The sequence below is a fragment of the Anser cygnoides genome, chromosome 2 (genome assembly GCF_040182565.1).
Source record: "Anser cygnoides isolate HZ-2024a breed goose chromosome 2, Taihu_goose_T2T_genome, whole genome shotgun sequence".
Classification (NCBI taxonomy): domain Eukaryota; kingdom Metazoa; phylum Chordata; class Aves; order Anseriformes; family Anatidae; genus Anser; species Anser cygnoides.
This window is the reverse complement of record NC_089874.1, coordinates 55102865-55123416: the sequence shown is the minus strand read 5'-3', so window position 1 is coordinate 55123416 and position 20552 is coordinate 55102865. Positions and strand designations below refer to the sequence as shown.

The 20552-nt window shown below is 43.5% G+C and overlaps 2 protein-coding genes across 9 annotated transcripts in view; one reads left to right on the top strand and one right to left on the bottom strand.

Moving 5' to 3' along the window:
* Positions 1-10534, bottom strand: part of ICE1 (interactor of little elongation complex ELL subunit 1) — a 42502-nt gene extending 31968 nt beyond the window's left edge. Inside the window, exons 1-6 of one of the 6 annotated variants that reach the window (XM_066992112.1) lie at positions 10315-10534; positions 7096-7255; positions 6122-6212; positions 2921-5693; positions 1996-2054; positions 373-407 (exon numbers count right to left, since the gene is read on the bottom strand). In XM_066992112.1, coding sequence (XP_066848213.1) covers positions 373-407; positions 1996-2054; positions 2921-3010 — 184 coding nt within the window. In that variant the 5' untranslated portion in view covers positions 3011-5693; positions 6122-6212; positions 7096-7255; positions 10315-10534. Of the gene's footprint in view, positions 1-372; positions 408-1995; positions 2055-2652; positions 2878-2920; positions 5694-6121; positions 6213-7095; positions 10273-10314 lie in introns of those variants that run through there. The other 5 variants (XM_066992109.1, XM_066992110.1, XM_066992111.1 and 2 more) reach the window with 5 other exon arrangements.
* Positions 10535-18690: 8156 nt separating this feature from the next.
* NFX1 (nuclear transcription factor, X-box binding 1) overlaps positions 18691-20552 on the top strand; it is a 61734-nt gene continuing 59872 nt past the window's right edge. For all 3 annotated transcript variants that reach the window (XM_066992122.1, XM_066992121.1, XM_066992123.1), the window contains exon 1: positions 18691-18843. In XM_066992122.1, coding sequence (XP_066848223.1) covers positions 18819-18843 — 25 coding nt within the window. In that variant the 5' untranslated portion in view covers positions 18691-18818. The remainder of the gene's footprint in view (positions 18844-20552) is intronic.

Here is a 20552-nt window from a genome sequence, read left to right as displayed (position 1 = left end):
CAACAGGCAAATTATGTGTTTGTGTTATGTTATGTGTTTAATGAAAACATTTCCGTGTGTTTAAAGTGAATAAGCAGGGCTTCTGCTTGAAAAAGAACTGAGTCATTATCAGCAATGCACATTTGAAATAGTCCACATTAAACCATATATGAGACACAACCAGACCTTAAGTGCCTAAGTTTAGTTCCAAAGCTCTATTTCCTTTAAGTCTCCAGTCTGTTCTTTACTAGAGATGCATCCTCTCTTAAATTAAGCCTTAAATAAAAAACCTCAAGCCCTCTTATTAGAAATGTTGAAAGATATACTAATTCTGTAAGAGAAATGAAAAATACACTAATTCTGTAAGAAAGCTAATAGAAAAATAAAGGATATCAGTGCATTTCTGTTGATATTCGGTCAGCAAACGACTGCAAGAAAAAACAAACATTAGTCATAAAAGCCAATTGTACTAGTCATCTTCTCAACTGATTTTCACAATTACATCCTAAGATACCTTTCCTTTTGTTTTATAGATACATGCAGGAAATAAAAGATAGGTTTGCATTTTCTGATAGAAGTCAACATAACCCTTTTCTTTCATTAAGCCATTCAAACCTCAAATCAGGCTTCTTTAAAATGAAAAGAAAATACAACCAAACAGCTAGCAATTACATGAAGCTAATAACTATTTTCAGCTTTCAAAAGAAAAAAAGAAAGAAAACATACTATTTGGGTAAAGACGGTGTGTGTGTATATATATACAGGCATGTATGTGTGTGTTTACATATATATATATATATATGTATGTATATGTTTATCACCAAACTAAATCCTAGTTTCCAAACTTAAAAGAATGCCTTCCTAGGAAAGAATGGAAGAAAAATAGTTTCTAATAGTCTCTAAAAAAGACTCTAAAATGCTTTAATATTTACACTATTCTCCTAGAAGCCATTGAGTATAACATCTATAACATCTATTCTGACCCAAGGTGTACGGTGGCCCAAGGGACAGCACCACGGACAGCTATTCTCTCCTTTCTTCAAATTTTACGGCTTTTAAGAATGGAGAGAAGAACAAAGATGAGAACAGTGGCAGTTACTTCTGTAAGAGAGGGCTGCATTACTTTTTCTTGCAACAGTTAAAGAGTCATCAAGCAAGGCAAAAAAGAAAGTGGCTGGGCTGCAACTAGGTAGAGCAGAGGTAAACCCCACAGGAAGCCAGTGCACAGGCAAGATGAAGGACACAAGGTTTCAGGGTAGGAAAAGTAATCTATGAAAGCACAAACAGTAAAGGAGCTTTGAAGAAAAGGGTCTCAGTTAAAGTGAGGGCTCTCTTAAATCCTTTCTGGAAACCAGATTAGCTAAAGCCAGATTTACATTCATCTGGGAAAGGGTACTTAAGAAATAAGCCATTACAATTAAGAGACATGGCAAAGATATCATGCCACGATATGAATGTATATGTAACATGTTTTATGTTGATGGTTATTGAGAAGAAGTGGAAGCAATCCCAGAAGAGAAAGAGAATTATGAAAACATTTTAGAACCTTATTGTTCTGACCATCATACAGCCTCACTTTTACATAGTCTGATATTTAACTCCACCAGCATTTCATACCTGGTAAGACTAAGTTTTCTTGAAAAGGTTTGTATACACCTGTGTTTGACATTTGGTTCTCATACTACATGGCTAGCAACAGACAAAATGAAATAAATCCCTTCAAAGAAGCTTCTTCTGCTAAATACCTGATCATAATAATAAATAAGGTACATAGCTACATAAAATATCCTTGTTTTCACTACTACTACATCAAGACATTTTAGGGCATAAATAAAGAAGCCTTTAAATCTAAATTTAGGATCTGTTACTGAAAAAAAGTTACTTTCATTTATAGGACGATTTAGTTTTGTGCAGTAATGAATATCTACATTCCACAAAGCATATTTGGCGTATTACTTGAGGAAATTAAGAACAGTAACAACAACAACAAAAATACACTCGTGCAATTGTACTTACTCGCCATTGATCAGTTTTTGCTTCAGTGCAACTAATGCTGCTACATATTCATTTATATTCTGTAAGGAAGAGTCTCAAGTCGGTAAAGAAGTTCCACACCAAAAACAGTACCATACACTGCAAATGCCCCCTAAACTGATTGCTAATGCTCTATACAGAATAATAATCCGTTTTTGTAACTTCTCTCACAGAATAAATTATTGTTTACTAAAATATGTACTAATTTTAGGGTTTACATACAAATACATATAAAAAATGCAGACTCCACACGGAAGTATGCATACTTAGATGAGGCTTTACTACAACAGCTCTTCAAACCTTGCCTTTACGTTAGACTATATACAAAAATCGCTCACGCTTTTTCTCTCGAAAGTCAAATTAAGCTTTGGAGGAGTATTTCCAATGAACAGCATCTAGTTCATTTGAGGTTACGGATTTCCCTGACTCATGATTCATAATAACTCTCGGTGTGTTTGAAGACCACCTCTGCCCTATGAACTCTCAGCTGGGCCTTCCTCTCATTTAATAGGGAAACAGTGATTACCCAAAGAGTTACACTATATATAGAAAAAAAACCCGACACTCGTTTAAAAGCGCTTTGAAGAGTGGCGGCGGATAGCCTTCTCCCACCGCACCGAAGCGACCTGGAAAGGATACGACGAAAAATTCACTAGAAGGTCCTTCTAGCCATGCCGCAGAGCCTGCGATGCAAAGACACGAGCCACTTTTCCGCCGCACAACACCAAAACGCACCGCACCGCACCGCACCCCGCGCACCGCCGCTCCCCTCACGCTTACCGCCCGAGCTCCCGCTGCGCCGGGAGCCCCCCGCCCCACCAACGACCCGGCCTAGCCAGCCCCTCCGTGGCGTCCTCGAGCCAAGAGCCCGCCCCGGGCCCTCCAGCGCCACGCCGGCCGCCGGTACCTGCTGCAGGATCCCGCAGTTCGCGCAGGCCGTGGCGGCGGCCGCGGCGGTGCCGGCCGGCGGCGGCGGCGGCGCCTCCCCCGGCATCATGGTGCCCCCCGGCCCCCGCGGCCCCCCGCCCAGCTCCCGCCCTGTCACACGCCGCGACGCCGCCTCAGGGAGGACCCAGCTCTCCTCCGCCTCCCCGGGAGCGGCTCCGTCGCTGCCTGACTGGAAGCCGCGACAATTTTGGTCTTCCAAGAGCGAGCGCTTCGAAAACGCCCGAGGAACGAGGTCCTGGCACGGGCTGAGGAGCGGCTGCCCCTGCAGCTGCTGCGTGTGCCGACGGGCGGTATTTGGGTTTTGGGGCTGAGCTTCACAGCCGCCGCGCGGAGCGAGGCAGGACCCAGCTCCGCCCGCCCAGCACTCGGCTTTGCTCTGCCTCCAGCGCTGGCTGTCGGCGAGACAAATCGTCTGTCTGTCCCACTGGGCTGGTCGGGTCGGTACCTGACAAAACAAACCACGATGCAGAGGAGCAGGCTAGGTCCCAGGGCTCCTGCAGGGCTCGTGGTGGAGATGATGCACTGTGACTAGCAGTTGTGTTTAGTTAACAGCTCCTCCTGGCAGGAGGTGCTTTGAACCATGTAACCAGAACCGGGCTGCACCTATCGTCGATATTGATTCTGAAGAGGAAATGAAGGCGCGTAACTCATCACAGCTTGTCAGCAGGACAGCACCAGCCTCTCCGGCAGCCTCAGCTTTACAACTTCACCCTCCACGGAGGGCGTGAAAGAAACGTGTCGTAATCCGGTACCACAGTTCACTTCCCACACAGTCCCCTGAGGACTTTGTCATTAAATAAATAAAAGATTTAAAGGACTGGATGATAACGAGTCTTTGAAATGTCATTGGATTTAGTGTTCAAGCATCATAAAACATCCTGCAGTTGGGACAAGCTTAAGGCTGATTTTCATCATTAGTTGATTAAATGGAGGAATTGGTGATGACTGTCAATACTTACGAATAATGCCACTTCCTTGTTCTTACATTAGTAAAGAACTCAGAGTATGAAGTTCTAGTTTTTTAGAAAAACATAAATGCTTAAAGAACATAGCAGAGAACTGTCACCATTTACATAAAATCAAGATGAGAGCTAAAAGAATGAAGTAGCCAGAAATAACTCTTGCTGGCCAGAAACAGCAGACAGAACATTGTATTATGGGAATAAATAAATAAATAAATAAATAAATAAATAAATAAATAAATAAATCTGTGTGTCCGTATATTGCATTTGAAGCACTCAAAGCTGCTTGACTGACAGGTGGCACCTGCTTGCAGATTAGGCCAGCAGTCTCTGAATTTCTCCTGTATTGGGTTCCTTGCAAAGAAGTGGAACGTATTATGTCAACCGTACCTCTTTCAAGACAGTTTTCGGGTTTCATCAAAGTGAAGTTGATGAAAGATTCCTACTTATTTCAGTGGATATTGGTTCTTGCAACTTATACATCTGATTTGAAGTTTTCCTGAGAAGTAGCTCAAAAAGTGAACATTTAAACTAACTAGAAATTTTTCAATTAACAAATTCTGGGATTAATAGAATCATAGAGTCAACTTCTAAGTAAGGCTCAAAGATCACTGAAAGAGAAGATAACAGAAGGCAGACAGCAGAGGCAGACAGCGCAATTACCAATCCCCTAGCCTCTCTGCTTTTATGTTGTTGGTAGTTTTCCTGCCTTTATTTTACGAAAGCAAATTAATCTATCAGCTCTGCTGGGAGTACTGCTAGTAAAATATTCTCAATGAATAGGTACATAACTATTCAGGGATCTCCGTTAACCAGGAGTGAAATGAGTTTACCAATAGATAGACTAAACTTGATCAGGTCTGATGCCGTCAGGAGTCAGCTTACATATACTATCCAAGCAAAGCCTTAAAGTACACACTAGTAAATATCAATACTAACTGATCTCACGTGCAAGTGTACAGTATGATCCACACACATTTAAATTAGGAGAGTGGTTAAAAATCACGATAGCTAAAACAATATTTAGCTTAAACCAGTTATACTTGTATCCTGGTCCTGAAGTTCTTTGGAAAGGAATTAAAAACACCAACCTAAAAATGTTTTCCCTCCAAATAGCTGAGTTTTTATTTTTAAAGGAAAAGAGGTGCCTTATACTTCAAACCTTAAGTCAACCTCTACAAATGCTAATTATCTTAGCTACTGTCAGAAGCAGCATGCTTTAGTAGAGAACGCAGTCCTCTACCGTGTGCTGAGTCATTCAGAGCTTCCATTTGGCATTTCAGTTTAAAATCCAGAATAGAACCTATGCATTATATTCCAGATATTCCCAAAATAAAGATGCACATGCAAATCATAAAATTCTACCATCATTGTGTCTGAAAGGTTTGTGGATGTTGATTGCACAAACCACAAGTTTTTGCTTTGGAAGAATTTTAAAGAAGTGGACGCTATGGTTATACCTTGCTGTTGGTCTTTCTTTAGCGCAAGCTGTGCATGCAGAAATATCTTCTGCACAGCTTGTAAAATATTCGCAACTGAATTTTCAAAAAGTGGCTTAAAAATGGGTGATAGTGCTTGTACAGGTGAAGCCACAATCCTACTTGATGCTAGAACAACCTTCTTCAGAGCCATAAAAAAATCCTTTGCTTTCATTTCAATAGAATTAACGTCGTCACAATTTCTCCCTACTTGCATATATCTGATAGCATCGACGCGGAGAGCACAGTGCAGCTTCAGCACATAAGGATTTTATATCTGCATCACAGTATCCTAATAAAGAAAAAAATCAAATGTTACATCCATCAAGGTCCAGGTTTACAATATGCAACATTTAAAGAATTTGTAATGCCAAAACCAAACAGGTTAACAGGGAATTGAAAGTGCTACTGCTCTGCAGGGAAATTTTGTTAGGTTGGTCATCGCCTGATATCCTGTGCTTATGAAGCTGAAGCAGACTCCTCATCAAAACTATACTTTTGAGGAAGATGCCCCAAGATCATGCAATGTTCCCAGACAACAAGAACAACAGCAAGAAGTAAATAGATGAAAGCATCTAACTCTGATTACTACGAAGGCTTGCCAGCTGCCTCATTGACTAGTTGTGCAGCAAGGCACAAGAGCCTGGGTACTGCCTGGTACAAGCTAAGATTCTTTAGATCTTAGTCACAAGCACTAATCCATTTTGTTTTCAGTCTTACCAATGCATTTCTCAGCGAGCTCATCAAGCAACATGTCTGGTGGCTTAGGGATCCAGTAACGAGTATGAATCTTGAAAATTTCTTTTCTAGCCTGCAAACAAAATCATTGCATTTTAGCTTGTCCTAAGTTTTCGTTAAAAACACCAACAAAAACAAACAAGCAAAAAAATCAAACAAAACAACAACAACAAAAGAACCCTCCCTCAAAACCCCTCATATATTAACACACTTTTCTTATTTGCTAAACTTTCAAGTATTTTACAGTTATTTAATATACACCCTGCATTTTCAACCAGGAAATTTAATATTTCTAAATTTGTTACACTGAACTTTTTCTAGGAACCTGCAATGAAAGAAAAGCCATTGATAGCTCCAAAAATAAGTTTCCAAAATATGAGACCTAATGACCCAGAGGAAAATACTGTAATGAAAAATTTATCTAGAAACAGATCTTTTTGCTCCAAAAAGCTTTTCTAAGATTTAGCAAACTTTCATCATGACAGTCTCATTAGTTCATCAAATTTGCTTTTCAGTCAGTAAATTCATAGAAAGCACTTCTAGCACTACGTTTCAAGCTGCTACACTTACTATAAAGAAGAAAATAATTATGACTCAAACTACTACCACAGATCTGGGGAACAATCAAATGCAAATACATCCCCTATCCATTCATAAATGAAGTATTGAGACCAAGAACACAACTTCAGGATGAAAGCACCTAAGTGGATTAAATAATTAAGCAAATGGGAACAACTTTGGGAATGAGAGATTTGATTATAGAACTAGCTACTTGGTGGTATCATCTTGACCTTGGTGGTATCATCTTTGGTACTGATCATATTCAGTACCAGATTTGCCCTCCACAGTATGACACAGTGTCTCCATATATCACTCTTTTATTCGAGTTGTAATTTTTTTTTTCTATAAAGTTGGACTTTGCCACATTAGCATTAATGTTGAATTTAAGTTCTCACCTCCTTATTTGGCAAGTTGAAGAGGAGCTCTCTCTCAAAGCATCCTGGTCTCCATAAAGCAGGATCTGTAGAATCCGGTCTGTTGGTGGCTCCGATTACCCCAATCTCCCCTCTGTTGTCTATGCCATCCGTAAGCATCAGAAGTGTTGAGACAATGGAACTAATAGAAAAACATAGGGTGCTTTGCTCAGCACTCTTAACTCCAACAGATGCTGCTGATGGCAGCTGACCTATATATACATATTCAGAAAAAGCAGTATTTTCCTGTTTTGAAAATATTCTGAAGATTAACTAGGAATTGTGTGATCTTCTGAAGAAGCACATAGCTGTAACTAAGGTTTAACCACCAGCCCCTCTACACCCCACATACTAGTGGCTCTTCTTGCCTGACTCCTTCCCAGTTGTCTCCCCTTTACTCTTTTTAGGACATACAACATTCCTAGATCTCATTTTGCCCCAGTGACCAAACAGGAGCCTGACACTCATGCACCAGTCCTTTGGGAGGGTTTTAAATGCAATGGCACCTTGACATATGAAGCATGTCTTTCCCTTAGAACACAGGGAGGAACGAAAACCCATTAGGACCACATTCTCCTTAGGCTAATATACCTCCATTTTTAGGAAAGCCATGCTTAGACACCTCCACTAAAATGGCCTGGGACCACACAAACACACATTCATCTCTCTAAAGTTCTTAGCACTTTCTAAGGTAAGACAACATTAAAATACTAAGACTCCCAACCTAGAAACAAGGAATCAAGCCCTAAAACGTATACAAAATGTGTGCTTAAGTCACAGGACTCTTCATAATCTGGCAGCTATTTCTGGTCCACCGTATGTGGTTTAAGAGATGCTTTGAAGATTCAGGGTGCTGAACATGCGCAACTTTTACCAGACCCATGACAAAGTTCAAGAGCACCCTTCTGTCCTAGTGGTTGGTGGGGGGAATTTGGTGCTCACACTGCTCGCAGAACGACGCTGGGGCTGCCAAAGAGCAAGGGCTGGTGCTGTGCATGCCTGATTACACAGCTCTGTCTGCCCACTGCTTAAACGAATCTGCCAGACTCCAAGGCTCACTGGAGCAGCTACTTCAAGCTGTGGGTCCCCCTGGCCGCACGTGAAATTCCTTCAACCAAGGCCAGTGGGACAGGAAGTTGAGCAGCAGCCTGCAAAACGCCACTGGAAAAGGCCAAGTCATACAACATGAACATACAACACCAGGTGACTTTCTTGAACGGCTCCAAACACAATTTGAAACCTGTTTTGTGGAAACAGAACACACTAAGCTCTTCTGGACCTCCTAGGTGCAAGCAGAAGTCAGACTTCCAAAGGGTGTTTGCATCGTTAAGTTCTCCATGATCTATCTCCAAGATCATTTAAGGACTGCAACTATGAGCAATATTCAGAGTTCTTTCCTGTTTTTTCCTTCAGATTCTCCCACCTAACCACATCTGCTCCTCTTTTACTGCTCAGCCGTTTGCCCAGTTTCTGTGCCGGAGCGTGATACTGCCCTTCCTGTATTTTCAACAAGACAATAAATGTTCCACTCCACGTTCCTGCTCTTGCCCCCTTTTGATCATGCTCTTTGTCACCGAATTCTATCAAACTTCAACAATCACTGTGATCTCAAAGCCCTTAAGGATAGGCAAGTGGTACACAACTTCCACAAACGACGACAGCAGACTTGACAACAGCAGACTTGTGCTCAGCTTGGGCTGACTTCCAAAGCTGGTTAGAAAGGATCCACTGGTAGCAGAGATCCTGCTTTATGCAACACGTTTCAGCTCACTGAACTCTGAAGGGTACGAGAAAGAGGCGAGTGGACCTTGTTCAGTTCCTTCCAGCTCCCTGACAGAAAGACAAGAGAACTGGAAATGTACCATTTCAAGAGAACCGAATGAACCAAAGGGATGCACGGCGCACAGTTATGAAATGCCATCTGGCTGGTACAGGATAAGGAAATGTAGCATTTTTGGTGTCTCCTCAAGGGCTTCTCAGCCGAAGCAAGGCTACGAGAACTGCTAGCCTGAAATTAACAGTCAGTCATCTCAGTTATAAAAAATGGCATCTGCTTCTAACGAGCTCTGGGGAATTCAATTAATAGTGTAACAATTAATAGTGTAACTGAAAGAGGCTGCCTTGCTGGCAATGTTTAAAGACAGTAACAAATGGGTTTTCTAAATGATGTCTGCTTGTTCAGAAAGGTTTTGATTTAGGGCCTACAGTACTTGGACCCCATGGTTTGGATCATACAGGTTGTTCTCAACAGCTGGAATGAGTTTCTCTAAGTACCCACAAGCTTTTTGTGTGTGAAATCCCTCTAAACAAACACAAACAGAAAACAGACTGCTGCTTAACACCAGCAGCACAGCTTTCAAAATTCCTCTTTCATTTCTACCTTTAGCGGAATGTTTGTGTTCACATAATAATTTTCATAACAAAACCCACTTTTTATTTATACCATGTTTGCATGCACTTTGACATCCCCAACATGTTCTCCGTGCTCATCTCTCATTTGCAACCAAGCGTCACCTTTCCCTGCGTCTGTCCCGGCTTGCGGACCGACACGCATCTCAGCCTTTACCAATTTGCGTGACAGACATGAAGCAAACTCCTCCATCCTCACATCAACCTGCTAGAACGCAACAGCAGCCCCGACATGGAGCCCAAGCACCTACCAACCAGCGTTGACAACCGCAGACACTCCGTTCCCTTTCAGAGCCCCCCAGCTGCCTCCATTACGCGCCTTATCCGAGTGGTTGCCGATCTCCAGTGCTGCACCTCATCTAGGGGAGAGGCGAGCATCAAAGTGCACCCTGACACCCCAAAGCCCCCCGGCAGGGATGGGGACATGTCCCCGCTCCTCTCCCAGCGCCACACCGAGCGGGGAGCCCAGTCACGGATGGATCCGTCCCGCTTCAAGGCACGGAAAGTGAAGTTGTTCACCCTGCGCATTTCGCCTCGCTCTGTCACACACGGATTTATCCCCGAGCCATCCCAAGCCCCCGGAGCCGCCGGCAGACACTGAGGAAGAGGCGCCGGGCGGGGCGCTGCCGCCACACCACGCCCCGTTCCCCCCCGGCTCCGCGTTCAGGGGGCTCGGAGCCGCCCCTCTTCTCAGGGCCGGCCGAGGGGGCACCTTGCCCTCTCCCCGGGGCCGGGGGGAGGGTCTCCCCTCGCCTCTTGGGGTCGGCCCCCAGAGCCGCCTCAGCCCCGTGCCTGGTGCCTGCCTCCGGCGGTCGCGGCCGCGCCGCCATTTTGCGTCTCCCCGAGCCGTGCGCTCCCGGCGGGGCGGGCGGTGAGCCGCAACTCCTAGCGCCGCCGGCCGCCCGGGACCTCGCCCCGCCGCCCGCGGCGCCCACTCGTGGCCTCCCGGCTCCTCACAGCTCTCCGGGAGGGTTGGGCGGGGAGGGCCGGGCAGCGGCGGCCGCGGTGCCTCAGCCTCCCCTCGCAGGGAGCGGGAGCTAGCTGGGGCACCACCAAAACCTTTGGAGAAAAAAAAGCAACAGCAAACAAACGAAAAACCCACCCACAATGCCCTTTTTTACCACCTCCAAGTTGAATAAAGAGGACCTCTTCCTTTCATAAATGTTCAGATATCTTAGTTGATACTTAGTTTTAACTCCCACTACCTCCCTTAAATATCCTGTGTTTCCATATAACGCTTCTTTTATCCCTCGTTGCAGTTTTGGCTTGGACATTAAAATTTGATATTTTCCCCAAGTCTGAAAAATCAGAATGTGGTTTCTGGGAATCGTTAGCTGGGACAGCTGTTCATGTAGGATTGAGATTTACACATTCATAATTTTTTAAACCATGAAGGTATTCTTTTTCTACTGAAAGTATTTTTCTATTTGCCAGTGTTTGCCTAGAAAGCTCCATGTTTTATATGGCATAGATGGATCTTGCAACAATTTAGAAAAGGAGCTAATACACTGGTTCATGAATATACTGGTGCCTCAGTGGTGGAAGATGCTTATTAGACAGGCCTAGAAACCTGAAGTGATGTGCTCAGGTGTGCTAGCTAGGGTCCCAAAAACTCAGCCCTGCAGAAAGCAGTCACAGAGGAAAGATGACAGTGTAGTTCTAACAGATGAGGAAAGAAGCTAGGAAGCACAAATGGATATTTTTAGGGTGTGCACTTTTTGAGCACCTCCAGCTGTCTTGTCTGTGATTCCTCAACTTCATGTTTATTATATAAAGGATTTTTTCAAAAAGTCGTCTTAGAGAACAAGATCAGCAAACCATATTCACAATCCCATTAAAAATGTCCAGCATACAGCTAGATAAAAACATCATACAGTAGGTGAACAATTGGCTGACAAGTAGGGCTCAAAGAATTATGGTAAGTAGGGCTGCATCAGGCGTGTGGCCAGTAAGCAGTGGGGTCCCCCAGGGCTCCATTTCAGGACTGGTTCTTTTCAATGCTTTTATAAACAATTTGGATGCAGGACTAGGAGGTGTTCTGAGCAAATTTGCTGATGATCCTAAGCTGGGAGGGGTTGTTGACTCTGTTGAGGGTGGAAAGGCCTTGCAGAGAGATCTGGACAGATCGGAGAGCTGGGCAATCACCAACCACATGAAGTTTAACAAGAGCAAGTGCCGGGTCCTGCACGTGGGACAGGGCAGCCCGGGCTGCACATACAGACTGGGCAAGGAGAGGCTGGAGAGCAGCCCCACAGAGAAGGTTCTGGGAGTTTTGGTTGATAGCAAGCTGACTATGAGCCAGCGGTGTGCCCTGGCAGCCAGGAGGGCCAACCATATGCATCGAGCACGGCATTGCTAGTCGGTCAAGCAAAGTGATTGTCCTGCTCTACTCTGCACTGGTGCAGCCTCACCTCGAGTACTGTGTGCAGTTCTGGGCACCACAGTAAAAAAAAAGATGTAAAAGTGTTGGAGAGTGTCCAGAGAAGGGCTACAAAGATGGTGAAGGGCCTAGAGAGGAAGACGTACGAGGAGCGGCTGAGGTCACTTGGCCTGTTCAGTCTGGAAAAGAGGAGGCTGAGGGGAGACCTCATTGTGGTCTACAGCTTCCTCGAGAGGGGGAGTGGAGGGGCAGGCACCGATCTCTTCTCTTTAGTGACCAGCAATAGGACCCGAGGGAATGGCGTCAAGCTGCGACAGGGGAGGTTCAGGCTGGATATCAGGAAGAGGTTCTTCACCAAGAGGGTTGTTGCGCACTGGAACAGGCTCCCCAGGGACGTAGTCATGGCACCACGCCTGTTGGAGTTTAAGAAGTGTTTGGACTATGCTCTTAGTCATATGGTCTGAATTTTTGTGTAGACCTGTGTAGGGCCAGGAGTTAGACTCGATGATCTTTGTGTGTCCCTTCTAACTCGGGATATTCTATGATTCTAAAAATCTGTGACATTAACCAAGTTGGAAAACAATTTAGGGAAAAATGAGGTTGACGCCTTTGTTACGTTTTCAGTGTAATAATACATTAAAATGTAAATTTTCAATATATATTTTTCTTCCTCCTGTGTTTGCCTTTGACATATAACCAAGACAACAAGACTGGGATAAGCTGCTCACAAACTCTTTTTAAAGTTCATACTGTTTTTTTTAAGTGTAAGATTAAAAAACGACAACAACAACAAAAAATGGTGGCTCACTTTTTATTGATACATATCCAAACAATACAGATGAAAGAAAAAATTCTGCATAGTACACAGATATTTGAACACATGCTAGAAAGCCACATATTAAGAAATCTGAAACATACCTAAGGAAAACAGACTCAGGGATTGCAGTTAGGTATTCGGTATCACTAGGTGTTGTGTACGTGATGTGACATAACACAACAGCAACATATCCTGCTGCATATTTTAGCACAGCTGATACAGAATTTTGTTTTCAAAAAATTAAACCTTCCCTGCCTTATCCTTAACTTAAAAATCTGTCAAATTCATAGAGAAATTTTTCTCTGCTGGTTTGAAGAGTTATCTATCATCAAATAGAATATTGCTTTCCGATTACTGAAGTATATTTATCACCAGCAATATATTCATTTTTTATGAAATACACAAATATAATTATCTCTAGGCCAGTAGAAAACAATTTATTTAACTATAAGGCTTTCTTGTAACTAGCTTTTCATATTAAAATGGTATTCTCTGGTATCATTAAGATTGTCATTGTTAGAAGCAAGACTAAGCTTTGCGTTAGAAAGTTTCAATAAGCAAATCTTGCTTTGCTTCAATTTTTGTTGTTTATTTTTAATAGACTAAAAATCTTATGTTTGTGGGAAGTGTTTCTCCAACATACTTTCTCTAGGATGTTAATTCTATGAAAGTTTCTCTAGGGTGTTAATACTATGAAAGCCCCTTGAGTTGCTATCAGTAAATTATAAAAAAAGATACCTCCTGCACTAAGGTAAAGGAGGTTTACAGGTTTTTAAAGCACGTAAAAATACCTCCTGCGCTAAACTGCACTAAGAGCTTTCTGAAGGATTTGCATTTCATATACAGGTTTGTTTTAAGACCTTTATGTAATGAGGAGTGGAATAAAGAGCACCACAGATTACTTCAGAAAAATATATTCCGAATAGCTGAAAAGGGACATTAAAAGTTTATCAAGTTTTCAGTCATTTTCTTTTAAAAAGAGGTAAGGGAAGTATCTGGAAGATGTTCAAATCTACACTTTCTCTGAACAAATTTTAAGAGATTTGTTAGGGTGCCTGAGTAATAACAGTATGCATTTAAGAAACCACAGTATTTTGATGCTTAAAGCATTTCTTAATATTGATACAAGAACTCTAGTAATGTGAGGTTCTGGTTAAAGGGAAGGAAAACAAGTGAGAGGGATATCAGGCCAAGGAACTTCATTTATGTAACTCATTAATAATCATTCCAATATTCTTTCTTATCTTTTCAATTGATCTCACAACAGGTACGTTAGAAGTTTTCATTGTATTTTTCACTACATTAAACTCTTTCAAATGCTTTACTGATATCTAAATGTCTTATCTGATGTCAAAAAAAAAAATTAAATTAAATTAATAATATTACTCCATGGATACGTGCCAAGTCCACCTATCCCAGCTTTCATGATATGCAGAGGGACTTAATATGCAGAATTTCTGTGCAGTCATTCAATGGAATCTTGTTTCAGTTGCTCTTGGTGATTTCAGATACTCGTGTTTATTCCCCCACGGATAATTCTGAGCAGTCTAATGTACAAGGTCTCTAAAGTACTTCAGATCTCCAGAACAGAAACAGAGGCAGATAGAATTCTTTTCTTCTCACTAAAGAGACAAACTTCTGGGTGGAAGTGTAATCTATTGAGTTGTTACTTCACTTTTACTTGCCTAAGGAAAATCCCTATCCCCAGTGCCCTGGGGTACAACAATGGTAAGGAAACAGCTCATTTAGGACAGACTTGAAACAGCTTTTTAATTTAGACATTAGCAGGCAAGGATATTATTATTATTACATTATTATAAATAATATTATAGTATCATGGGAAAAAAAAAAAAGCTTGCAAGAGGCTTCTGGACATTTGTAGTCCAATCTGCACAAACTGTGTTCAATTACATGCTCGATATTCAAGGCCCTACCAAACTGTTTTTTGAAAATTTCCAAGGATGGAGAATCTATAGTCTGTCTGGTCAATTTGCTTCACTGTTCTAACAGTAAATATTTTTTTTTTTATTTCTCTCCAGAAAGAATTTTTGTTCTTTCAGCTTGAGTCTGTTGCTTGTTTAGCTGTGCATCTCTGAGAAGAGATGGCCCATTCATCCAACTTACCAAAGCCAATCTGAATGACAGGCCTGCCTCTGAGCACAATTTTGTGTCATGCAAACTTACTCAAGGTCTTTCTGTTCCGTTTTCCAGGTCATGGGTGAATACATTAAACAGTGTCAGCACCAGTGTTGACACTAAAAAAATACTGTTTATTTAGGCTGCCAGCTATACTATGAGCTGTTCACCATTAATGCTTCGTTTGACAGATAGGTGTTTTTTTTTACTCCCCTTGTAGTCCAGCTGTCCAGTTCATATCTCTTCAGTTGTCTTACAAAGAAACTATTCTTCAAACACTCATGAATGTGACATACAAAGGAGTGAGAGTTCAGTCACTGGTGCAGCACCCAACATTTACCTTTGTTGAATGTCAAAGCCGTTGCTGATTGTCCAATGTTCCAGTGTATCCAGATCCCTCTGCAAGGCCTCTTGTCCCTCCAGGGAGTTAAAAGCATCTCCCAGTTTAGTATCATTAGCTAATACGCTAAAGGTGCATCCAACTCCTGCATCCAGATCACTGATAAAAATGCTTAACAGAACTGGCCCTAGAATTGAGCCCTGAGGAACACTGCTAGTGACTGGCTGCCAGCCAGATGTAGCCCCACTCACTACAAACTTTGAGCTCTACCATTCAGCCAGTTCATTACCCAGAGTAGCGTGAACCTGTTTTATGTCACAATTGGATAGTTGTCCAGAGGATACTGTGAGGGACTGTATCAAAGGCCTTACTAAAATTCAGAAAGATTACATCCGCTGCCTTCCCTTCATCTACCATGTAAATGACCTTATCATAGAAGGATATCAAATCACTAACAAAGAACCCATGCTGACTGTGTCTGATAATAACTTTGTTCTTTAATTGCCTTTCAGTAGCACCCAGGGTAATCTTCTCCATAACTTTTCTAGGTACTGAAGTTAGACAAACAGGTCTGTAGTTTCCTGGGTCTTCTCTCATGCCCTTTTCGTAAATCAGTATAACACTGGCTAAGGTGAGGTTCTTCAGGGAAAGTAAGGTATATCGATGCACCCATGGCCCTAACTTTTCTGTGTGGCACATTGTGGGTGCACACTCAGATCTTCCAAAGTGACCATTCTATTGCTAATATCATGTGAGTGCCCCACCAGTGTGTTTTCTTTCATCTTCTAACTTCTTTGGACCATCAAAGCAACCATACTTGTGAGGTCAAGTCCAGCTTTATCTTGACATTTTACTTTCATTCAATGCTACTTGGCCTACAGTACTGAAAACAATCTTTTATTTGCTATCAGCTGTCAAAGGATGGTAGGGTCGGTCCTTATCTGATTCCTCCCTCTACAAGTTACAGACCTCTATCATATTCCACCTCCCACTCTCCTAAACAAATTGTTTTCCAGAAGGTTTATGTAAGTCATTCTTTGTACAGAAGTCATTGCATGCTTTTGATCCCCTTTCTTATTGCCCTTTCATGAACCTTTCCCCATTTTTCTCTAAACTTTTTGAGATGGAGGAACCAGGTTTGTGCACGATATTTATCAGTTGGCTCTATGGGTTCAACACTAACTTATAAAAGTAACCATCAGGCCTTGAGAATCCTTAAAAGCTGTCTCCATTCCTTCTCTCCTGAGCTGCTTTAAAATCCACGCTCTCACCTTTAGTGTCTGCCTGACCTATGTTGGAGGTATGCTTGTACCTACGTTGTCACTCACTGTCTTGATTTCTGGTTTGGGCTGTCCTGTCCCTACAGGCTTGCTGGACAACCTGGACTGTTGCTTGAATTGTTATTGAACCTGAAGCGTTATTGGAACTGCTCTGTTCTTCTTGTTTGAGTATTGTGGAATTTGCTGACTCTCAGCTCCCAGCTCTACATACCACATGGAGCAGCATGTCCTATGACTGACAGTCATACTGGTCAGATGGAAAAAGGCAGCCACTGAGAAAAGAAATGAGTAGTAAATGGTGCAGGGAAGGGAAGAGAAATATTCAAGGAGGATGAAGTAGAAAAAAATATATATGTTTTAAGGGAGGGAGTAAGCTTTAGTGGGGAGATCCTTGCTCCTATCCCTGCACTGAAGGAGAAAAGATGAGGAAAAGATAAAAAGACTATTTTGGCCAAACTACAGAAGAGAATAAAATCAAATGCCTACACAGAAATGCTGGACAATTATGTTAGGCTATAAGGAGTGGATGGAACTGGCCCAATGCAAATTTTAGAGAAGAAAGGGGAAAACAACAACAACAACAAAGAACTGTTCAGATATAAAGGGAAAATGGACAAGCATATAAATCCCCAATACCCTTCTGTATAGAAATCCTCAATACCTTGCCATAAGTCTTGTGCGAACCTTGCCATTTACGAATCTTTAACTACGTCACTATTCTGATTTTAGCAAACATGACTGAATTATTGCATTAAGTAGGCTAATGATTAACTGATGATTAAGTGCTGCTAAGGAAAAAAAAATCATACAATCTAGTTTGTGATTTACCGTAAAGGTATTAATAAATCTTAAATTGCTGCTAAATCAAACCTGTGTAAAAATTTCATCCACAACAACTCTGTATAGACCCAATAACTGGCATTTTTGCAGCAGCACATATAGGTGCAAATTCCTATAGTGCTTTCCATACGACAACTGCATTTTTTTGGTGATAGCAAAAAAGAGTGTGGATACTGGAGTGGTAGTGCTGTGGTATTCATGTAAAGAAATGTTACAAATCTGTAGCAGTTCTATGTGAGTGTTATGGTCATGTCTCTACAGTAGTGACAAAGAATATGGGAACCAGAGGACTACTGCAAATATCTTGTCAGCAGCAGGAAAACCACGCATCACCTGTGAGAGGATGCATTAGCTCTGCTGCTACCACATACTTGTATTCCTAACTCAGATGAGAAAAAATTTTACATACAGCAATGCACTTCATATGTACTCATAATCCATGGCAAAGCACATAGCACATTCATAAGGCTGTTGCTGTACTGGTTTGCAAACTTCCTTGGCAGCAGTGTCAGGAGTCTGGCGTGCATTTCAGCAGCTAGAGTTTCTGCAAAAGGCCCATGGTTTCTTTAAGGTGTTTCAAGCCATGAACTTGACCGACTAGGAGGGGAAGAACTGTGTTGCAAATTGAACCTTGATCTGAGAACCGATGAGGGTGTGGAGGGCAGAATGCAGAGCCTGTGTGCAGTCATGTTCCTCAGAGGTGCTGTTCTTCAGAGCTGCAGTTGCTATGGTACTGTGAAGTTACTCAGCAGTGTTTAAAAAGACAGCTCTGTAAGGACTCTGGAGCTACACCGCAATGGCAAAAGTATAGAACTGTTCTGTAGATGTACTGTAACCATGGCACTAAACCTCTGCAGGGAAGTGTGAATCATACAATGGTTCAACATTGGTGCTGAGAGCCGCATTATGACAAAGCATGCAGTTCTGTGGAGTATTTGTAGCTGGAGCATGACAAGATTTGTCTGCAGCACTGACTGCATTATGGGAAGCCTTGTGTGGGCTTCCCAGCAGAAGCTGAAGTTAACCGAGGCTCCGAAAGGCAACCAGTGCAGTGAGCCCACTGCATGGCAAAGACACGGATGGCACATTTATTGCCAAGCGAGCGGCCAACTTACTGCCAGCGCTGACACTTCTTTGTCACTGTTACCTTCCCTTCCCTTCCCTTCCCTTCCCTTCCCTTCCCTTCCCTTCCCTTCCCTTCCCTTCCCTTCCCTTCCCTTTCCCTTTCCTTTTCCCTTTCCCTTTCCCTTTCCCTTTCCCTTTCCCTTTCCCTTCCCCTCCCCTCCCCTCCCAGGCCCCGCGGCCCCAGCTGAGGGCTGACGCCCGCCCTCGCGCCCCCGGCCCCGCCCCCCCCCGCCCCGGCTCCCTCCCTCGCTGGGGCAGCCCAGCTGCGCCTGCGCGCGCCGAGCCGCACTCGGCGGGGAGGGGCTCGGAGGGGCCACTGCGCCTGCGCGGCGGCCGGGACGCGGGGTCCCGGGGCGGGGGCGGGGGGGGAGCGGCGGCATGGCGGAAGCGAGGCTGGGCGCAGGTGAGTGCGGCCGCCGCGCCCGGGGGCCGGTCAGGGAGGCTGGGAGCGAGGGAGGGGGCAGCGGCTGGAGCCCCTCAGGGCGAGGGCAGGGCCGGGGCCGTTGTGGCCGTTGTGGCTGCGGCACCACCTGTTGTACCCGCCGCCCTCGCGCGCCGCAACTTCGCGGAGCCGGCGGTGCCGCAGGGCGCGCCAGGAGGGCTTCGGGTGGGGGGAAAGGGTGCGAGTTTCAGCGACGTGACGGGAAAACGGGGACGGGAAAAGGATATAAAAAAAGTCATGGAGATGTCTGGTCCCTGGAAAACTTACTGCTTCTCTGACCACCGCCATCTTCGCCTGCCCACGTCTCCCCCTTCCCCGAGTGACCTGCCCCGGTCACACAGGAGCTCGTAGGGCTGTGATATTTAAGGCATTTCATGGGGTCTTGTAGGGGTTTGGGAGCGAACATCTCAGGTGCATGTTACTGAGTGCTCCCTGACCCCCCTCCAACGTCCCACGGTCCTCCCACGCGCTAAGAGCCATCCAGCCAAGAGGAGCTTAGGTACTGAGCCTGGAATGGGACTGAGCACCACAAGTGGAAGAAACAAGTTCATTTGTTATTTTTTCCCCCCCATGATGGTTTTTAAGGTGCAGGATCAAATTAACTTCACTGTGTGTGGTTGCTGACAAGGAGGAGGAGCAACCTTTCATGACATATTCCAGCCTCACCTTTAATGACTTATAGTGTGTTATTGGGCACTTAGCTGTAGAATAACTCCTGCTGAGTTGTGTCTTGGGCACGTAACTAGAAATAATGCATGCCCTGAGTCATTCATGATATTTAGTGCTTTCATTGTGTCTATTCCTCTTCTTTCAGTCTGGGTAGACTTTTCAGGTAATCGGTATAACTTTGGGCTCACTTGATGACCTAACTATTTTCATTGTTAATAAGGTTGTTAAATTTCTGCCAGGTAGAGTGTCCTGGACTTTCATGGCAGAGGGTAAAGAAGAAAATATGAATCTGTACTTAATTCAGACTAAGGATATCATTAGCCTATACCATTAATACCATCTTCTCCTCTCTTCTTAGCACCCAGGCAGTGAGTGAAGAGGGAAAAGTCATTTGAGTTCATTTTTGATGGCCTTGATGTGGGAAGTAGAATAGCCTGTGACACGTTCAGAGTAGTCTGATAGTTTCAGACTAGTAAAAAGAAGCTACTGCAGGCAGCTTGTCTGTTCATCTCTGTGCTGTCAGGTTGTGAGTTAGCTCAGGTGCTGAAACCTTTTTTGCAGTGCATATGCATTGGAATAAAGAGCCTTAAATAATTATATTGAACTAAACTGTGTTACTAAAAATGGTAAATTAGTCTGGGCTGTTCACTGCTTCTACATTTGCTTTAAAATACATAAGCTAACCCGGGTATTGTCACATGGCATTAAGTTCTGGAGTTTGTTCCTTGCCATGGTAATACGTATTGTGTCATTGAGACTCATCTCTTAGGTAATTCTGGATTTGTGTTTGTGTGATATTAAGATGTGAAATAGCTTTTGTCTAGGAAATTGTGGTGGTTTTACTCAGGTAGGCAGCCAAGCTCCATCTCTGCTGCTCTCTCACTCCCCCTCCTCAAAGGGAAAGGGGAAGAAAATACGATGAAAAGGCCTCAAGGGTTGAGATAAGGACAGGGAGATGGCAATTATCGTGACGGGCAAAACAGACTCAGAGTAGGGAGATA